General features: G+C 35.2%; 1 protein-coding gene across 1 annotated transcript; it reads right to left on the minus strand.

Annotated features, from left to right (window-relative positions):
* Window positions 1-242: 242 nt before the first annotated feature.
* LOC143547515 (phosphatidylinositol 4-phosphate 5-kinase 4-like) lies at window positions 243-6,843 on the minus strand. The gene is made up of 8 exons (XM_077038917.1): window positions 5,741-6,843; window positions 4,705-4,872; window positions 3,424-3,589; window positions 3,230-3,346; window positions 2,423-2,616; window positions 1,405-1,517; window positions 1,285-1,333; window positions 243-516 (listed from the first exon to the last, which is right to left on the minus strand). The coding sequence occupies exons 1-8, from the start codon at window positions 6,823-6,825 to the stop codon at window positions 243-245; spliced, it is 2,166 nt and encodes a 721-aa protein (XP_076895032.1). The 5' UTR covers window positions 6,826-6,843.
* Window positions 6,844-7,622: the final 779 nt, after the last annotated feature.

Raw genomic sequence — 7,622 nt, forward strand, 5'->3', positions numbered from 1 at the left:
ATCACACCCCACTTCCAATGAGGCTTAACAAGTTAACGTGACCAACTTATACAGTAACTTAACGCTAACCCAACACAATTTTTACCCCTAAAACACATGCATCCACCAACTAACATCATACAATTATGATCAAGAAACATCAATACAGTTTCAAAACAAAACAGGACCTTAGTACAATTATGAAATAGTAACAATGAAATAATTACATTCTTTTAACATATAATCACCACAATTTTCTTTCTCTAAGCGTCTTCTATGAATACTTTGAGTATGAAATCACGAAACCGTCTAGAATATTGTCGAGGATCGACTGCAGATATTGACGTAGGGTCGTATTGAAATGATTTGTAAGCGTGCTCGAGTTTTTTGGTGATATCATAATCTTGAAGTATGTCTATGATGCCAAAAAACAGTACAACATCATAACATATGCTCGTTGGCTCCCCAAGTAATTCCGTTTCTATTTTTCTTTCCATCCTTTCAACTCGTGCGTGCATGTTAATCCCCAGTTTTGACCTGTAATTGTAGGATGTATAAAAATAGCATCTCACATAAAAACATATACAATTAAAGTTAGTGACATGAAGAGGTGGCGGTTTTGACCCATTTGTAAACAACAAATTTTATTTTTACAGTTTTACCCTTTTTGTTCTCATCTCATCTTTACCTGACCCCACCACAACTCATTTTAATCCGGACCCGCTTGGTATCAACTCAGTTTGGCCCATTACACAACCCATTTTGACTGGACCCAATTTTAACATAGACCTGTTTGGCTTCAATCCATTTTGGCCTGGACCCATTTGGCGTCAACTCATTTGGTCTAAACTCTAAACCCATTTTGATATGTAACCGTTTTGGTCTAAACCCATTGACCCATTGCTTGACCTGTTTTGACCTGGACCCATCTGGTCTAAACCCATTTTGACCTGTAACCATTGGCCTTAACTCATTTTGACCCATTGCCCAGCCTGCTTTGCCCTGGACCCGTTTAGCCTCAACCTGCTTTGGCCTGACCTCGTTTGGCCTCAACCCATTTTGACCCATTACCCAACCGGTTTTGACTTTTGACCAATTTGGCCTAAACTCACTTTGGACCATTTCCTAGCCCGTTTTGACCTGGACTCGTCAATCCTCAACTCGTTTTGATCTTAACTTTTTGAGCTAAACCCATTTTGACCTGGACCCGTTTAACCTAAACTCATTTTAACCCTCAACTCGTTTTGACCCATTACCCAACCCGTTTGACCAACCCATAGTTGATTATAAGAATGGAAATGATACCCTCCAGGGTCTGAAACATGATCTGGAGGAATATCTGCCCCACCATCATCTGCAAACAAAAAAGATAGTAAATAATGAATATTTTAATTCATATTTATACCAAGCCATTAATTTATTTACCAATTGAAGTGCCTAATTCGCCAACATTTGTGTCTTTAAAATAAAGTCCAACCAAGAGACTGTAATCCATTATTCTCTCCTGCTCAAGAAAATCACAATCCCTATCTATTTGCCTGAAAATTAAAAAATATATATATTTAGTCCCATTATAAATAAGTGTTAATTACACAGGAAAATATGTTTTTCCAAATAAAAAATTATCGTTGTATGTAACAATCTATATATTTTTAATCTGTCGCGTTGACGACTTGAATTGTTCAACCTAAACACAACCTATATTTTTATTTGTGTCAAAAACATCAACCCAGACACGACTCTTTTAACCTATGTATCACGTGTTGGCGGGTAAGAAGCAAGTTGTAAGCGTGTTAATCAGGTTGGTAGGTTGTAAAAAAATGAGTTAGTGGCTCGACCTGTTTAACTAAACTGGTTAAAGAGGTCATCCATAACTAGGGGTGCCAACGAGCCGAGCCGAGCCCGAGCTCGGCTCGTTAACTATAAATCAACTATTTCTTATATAATTATAATTTTTTTTATATATTTTTTTCTGTTATAATTTTATGTATAAAATAATATATATAATTGAGTTATTTTTATTTATTTTTTCATAACATTATATATATTAATTAATAATAATTAAATATATATTTTAAAAAATTATATAAATGACAGGCTCGTTCCGGCCTGTGAGCCGGCTCGAGCTCGATAAGTGAAGCTAGGGCGTGGGATTGTTTATTAAACGAGCTTACTTTCAGGCTCGAGTTCGGGCTCGATTAAGCTCGGCTCAATCGAGCTTTTTAACGAGCCGATCTCGAGTAACTCGCGAGTAGCTCAGCTCATTTACACCCCTATCCTTAATACAACTCGTTTAATTAAACAAGTCAACCTAGATAAACCTAATTATTTTCTTCTTGTGTTGGAAATATCTAACCTTATAAAATAGACAAAAAGAAATTAATATCATGAATTCATGATAACAAATCACTTGCTATTATGATAATAGCCTTTCAAATTTTACCTTCTAAATTCTTGGATCCAATTTTTGTCCAATCTAAACATGAATTTAAGATCAAGATCTTTAAGTATGGTGGTGGGTTGAATTTCTGATTCGGGCTTATCCGTGAGTCGGCCGAGGGAAGACCCTTTTAAGTCGAATCGTCTTTGAATTGCGTAATCCGTACAGAAAAGATTCCCCATAATAATAAATCGTACCTAAAAATAAATTTAAAAAAAATGCATTAATAGAAAATAGCTAAAAACTCTACGTCAAGATGGCAGGGTTGTGTAACGGGTCAAAACATATTCAGGCTAGAACATGTTATCTCATTCTAAAATAGGATGGAAGGTTATTCAAACACTTGAAAATAATTGTTGCCTTTTAAAAAACTATGGGTGTAAATGAGTTTGAATCAGGCCGAGCTTAAACGAGCATATTATTTATATAATTTTATTTAATATCTAAAATATATATTTATGTAACAAATATCATTATATATAATAATGTATTTATAAAAACAACTAAATAATATGTATTGCGTTATTATAAAAGTTATAATTAATTTATACAGCAAAAATAAAAAACAAATTATACAATTTAATTAATAAATAATAAACAAGCCAAGCTTGAGCTTGAAAGACAACTCACAAGCCGAGCTCAAGCTCAAACTCTAGTGATTTAAACCAGCCTAGTCGAGCTCGGGCTCGGGTCATTTCATAAGTTGCTTAAACCGGCTGTTCCCTTTTCAGCTAAACTATTTTCATTTGACCAATTTCACCCAGATAAAACACAACCCAAGTCAACCCACCCATAAGTAAACGGGTCAACCTTCTTTTGTGCAGCACCCGTTAGCTTCACACAATGTAGCCCGTAAAACTTTGTGAGTAACGTATGCTCAAAGGACCGAAAATGGTTGTAATATGCAGACAACATCCTTAGTATAGCCTGAAACCATCAACCATTAATAAATAAAACAAAGTTTAACTAAAGATTAGTAAAAATAATTAGCATTTGAATCTCACTTTGACTTCAGTCTTTTTAATCGTTTTTATCATGTAACGATCGTCGTGTGTTAAGTAAAAAAAGCTTCCACTTTTACCAGGAGACGATAGCTCACGAAGGGCGTCGTTTCCACATATTGATAGCATATAATCGGCTGCATCAACGTTGAACAGCATCCTTAATGTCCTGTGTTTTACATGTTTGTCAAATCCTTATATGTTTTTACAAAATAAAATAAAAATTGAAATGTGTCATAATTTTCATGTAACACTTTTATGTGTATTTCAATAAAGAGTGTTAATTAGAGTTGACATATTAAATCTGTCTAAGAAACAGGTCGTGTTCAGGTTGACTTGTTTAACCATTTTAATAAAACAGGTCAACCCACTAACCAGCTTACAACCCGCTTAACCCCATTCTTCCCTAGTATTAATTATGATTACAAAAAGATATTGACACATGTATGATCTATTCGACCCATTTGCCTGTTTTTCAACAAGTTAATAAGAAAACCGGTTAGAATGTACATTTTTGTTTATAAGTAAAGAATGTGTTGATTATGAGTATAAAAACAGGATAAATACAACAATAAACTAAATCTTTGAATAGAACAAATTAGCAGTTTATATTTGTTAAAAACAAACTTTGGGTAAATTTCAACATATTTGATCCATTCGACCCATTTGCTTGTTTTAGATCCAAGTCGACCCGTTGATAGGAAAACGGGTCAGAATGTACATTTTTAGTCCATTTTTATATAAACAAAGAATATGCTGATTACACATATTCTAAATCTTTATATTCATTAAAATAGACTTTGTGTGAATTCCAACATGTTTCATCCATCATTCGTTTGACCCAATAACGGGTTACCCGTTTGAGATCCAAGTCAACCCGCTAACAAGAAAACGGATCAAAATGTACATTCTTGTCCATTTTTAATATAAACAAAGAATGTGTCGATTATGTGTATATAAACAATATTATCGCAAAATTATCTAAATCTTTTAATACGAATTAGAAAGTCGCATTTATTAAAAATAGACTTTGACTGACTTCAACATGCTTGATCCATTTGACCCGTTTGCCCGTTTGAGATCTATGTCGACCCGATAACAAGAAAGCTGGTCACAAAGTACATTTTTGGTCATTTTTTTATATTAACCATATTAATATAATAATAATATCAATCCTTGGCAGATTTTCAGCATGGTAGACTTGTTTGGCCCGTTTGAGATAAAACATAACCCATATAGACCCATTAATAAGTAAACGGGCCAACATTAGTCAAAATGTATTACCTGAAAACTAAGGGGCAGTAATCTTTCCATCTAAATTCACAAGATTGATGTGGAGGTGTGTATTTGGATCCCTCTGGTGGGAATCTTGTCCAAACCTTTTCTTTCGGATTAAAAGCCGAAGGCTTTAAATCCAAAGATGGCACCGGGCCCGGTCTTCCTACCGAATGCCTACAAAGAACTAAATTTTAATACAAAAATTCAAAAAAGAAAAGATTAAATTACACTTTTCGTTCTTTAGGTATATAGCAAGTTTAAGGTTCCGTCCTTAAACTAAGAAAATAACGTAAACTGTCCTCTATGTGCAAACTTGTTTACACATTTCATCATTTCCACTAACGGATGTTTAGATTTTTCCTTAACGGAATGGACCAAAAATCTAACGTCCGTTAGTGGAAAGCATGAAACATAGGGGTTTGCAAGAAACCTAAAAAACCGATCAGAAACCAAAAAAACCGAGAAAACCAAACCGAAACAAAAACCGACTGTTTGGTTTTATGTTTTTGTAAAAACCAAACTAACGGTTCAGTTTTGGTTTTGCATATAATAAAACCGATAAAACCGAACCGAATTCCTAAATTTTATTTTTTTATTTTTTATTTTAAGTAATTTATAAGAATTTAATAATTTATGTAACTCAAATATTTTTGGTCAAATGTATAATAGTCTATTAGTTAACAATTATTAACAAAATAATTTATATCTAAATTCATTATTTTTTGCCAACTTTTTTTTTCAGTCTAAAATTTTAAGCTCAAATGGCAAACACCGAAAAAACCGAAACCGAACCGAAACCAGAACGAAAACCAAAAAACCAAAACCGAACAGTTTCACAAAAAATTCAAAAACCGAATTTTTAGCTTTCGATTTGGTTTTAGCCCAAAACCGCACCCCTCACGAAATTTGAACATAAAGGACAATTTCTGTTATTTCTTTACTTCAAGGACGGAAACCTGAAATTTGCTATATACCTAAAGGAAAAAAAAAGTGTAAGTTAATCTAAATTAAAAATATTGAAACTTGGAATTGGATCTATAACCTGATACCCAATTGCAAATTAAGCATAAGTTCATAATTCTTATGCCCTTTTGATATTGTTTCACCTTGTTTCTTAACAACTGGTGGAACCCTCATTGGACTCTCTTCTAATGATCCATCATCAATATTATTATCATCCAACATTTTCATTTTACTAAACTCATCATCAATATTCCCATCTAATCTCCCATCAACCGACATTCGTCTAGGCCGAACAGATGTCGGCTCGCTTACTTTCGATGATCTCCACACCGCTAGTTTCTTTTGCGAGGGCATAATGGGAACTTTATCTTGAGGTGAAATCACACTATCTTTAAGATAAACCTCATAAACTTGTTGCGGAACATGTTTAACGCCACCACACTCGCCACATGACGAAAATGCAAGATCTTGCTCGCTAGAATCTTTACTCCAAACACCGGTATATTCACACCCATCTGAAAACTTAAACGACCCGTTTCCTTTCGGTAACCCTTCATCCCATTCGCCCTCGTAAACCCCCCCATCACAAAAGACCATTTTACCCTTCCCACACATTCCCCCATTCCCCCATTCACCAACATAACAACTCCCATCTTTCCACTTATACTCACCATTACCTTCTTGCAACCCTCTACACCAATCACCATCGTACACGTCACCATTCGTATATTCTTTAACCCCATACCCATGTTTCAAATTCATAACCCATTGACCTTTATACGTGTCGCCCGTGGGGCCCGTATACGTGCCCTCACCATCCATATAACCACTTTTGAACTCGCCTTCATAGTTGGCCCCCGTGGGCCAACTAAAGGTACCCCGGCCCATGGTCTTGCCTTTGAACCAATCACCGACATATATGCACCCGTCGGTCCACCAATATTTACCAAACCCGTGTGGGAAATTGACGCACCAGTGGCCCGTGTAGTAGTCACCGTTGGATAGGTATCTTTCTGCATGGTAGACCTCACCGGCTGGCGCAAGAATCTCGTCATGCTCGGTCTCTTCATCGTCTACATGCGCCACGTGGGCTGACCCGAATATGTTGCTGGCTTGTTTCTTGGCAGCTTGTGTTTTTCGAATCGTTGCTTCCCATGCCTTCATGACCCCGGGTTCAAATTTTATAACTTGATCATGAATTCAATGAAACAAAACATGATATATCAGCATAACATAGATATGATGATGAACATAAAAGATTAAATGGTCATAACTTTGTAACCATTTAAACAAGGTTCAAGATTTGTGATGTCTCTTTTGTTGTCTTTTGTCACAAATTTTGTTTTTTTGTTTTGTTTGTGTGATTCTGTGTCTGGTTTGGTGTTCCTATGTTTGCTAAACAAATAAAAGGAGATCCTTTTATGTTGGGAGATTTGGGTTATTACTTATTATTAGTTTATTACAAATAGAAATAGATTAGGAAGCTAAGATACAAAAAAACAAAATTAATTAAACCATACTTTCATGATTACTAAAAATATCTTGATTTTTTTTTTGTCTATTGCATGACATGTGGAGGTGCACAAACCGGTTTAAACTCAAAACCGGATTAGATTGAAACCAGTTCGGTTTGATCAACAAAAGTCAAAATCGGTTTTTCTGTTCGGGTTGAAACCGGTTTCTTGACCAGGTTACGATCGGTTTTTTTAGAAATGAGCCGAGTTTTTTTAGAGCTCGAGTTGACCCGAGCCTCAAATAAAGCTCGTTTAGTTATCGAGCGAGCTCGTTTAAGCTCGTCGAGCCTTAACAAGCCTTGCTGTGTATTTTTTTAGTTTTACCACTTTTAGACTTCTTTGTATTAGTTTTACATTACCCAGTCAAGCTCGAGCCGAGGATTGACTCATTTAAGGTACTGCACAAGCTTGAGCTTAAGCTCGTTTAAAGTTTTTCTCAAAATATAT

The sequence above is a fragment of the Bidens hawaiensis genome, unplaced genomic scaffold (genome assembly GCF_021521415.1).
Source record: "Bidens hawaiensis isolate Kalapana, Puna unplaced genomic scaffold, B.hawaiensis_p1.1 tig00014729_1, whole genome shotgun sequence".
NCBI lineage: Eukaryota > Viridiplantae > Streptophyta > Magnoliopsida > Asterales > Asteraceae > Bidens > Bidens hawaiensis.

Coding starts and splice junctions, on each gene's coding strand:
- LOC143547515 (XM_077038917.1), bottom strand. CDS start 6,825: ATGAAGGCATGGGAAGCAACGATTCGAAAAACACAAGCTGCCAAGAAA. Junction 3,590..4,704: donor TACTGCCCCTTAGTTTTCAG/GTAATACATTTT, acceptor TGTAAAACACAG/GACATTAAGGATGCTGTTCA. Junction 2,617..3,229: donor CGGGTGCTGCACAAAAGAAG/GTTGACCCGTTT, acceptor ATTTATTTTTAG/GTACGATTTATTATTATGGG.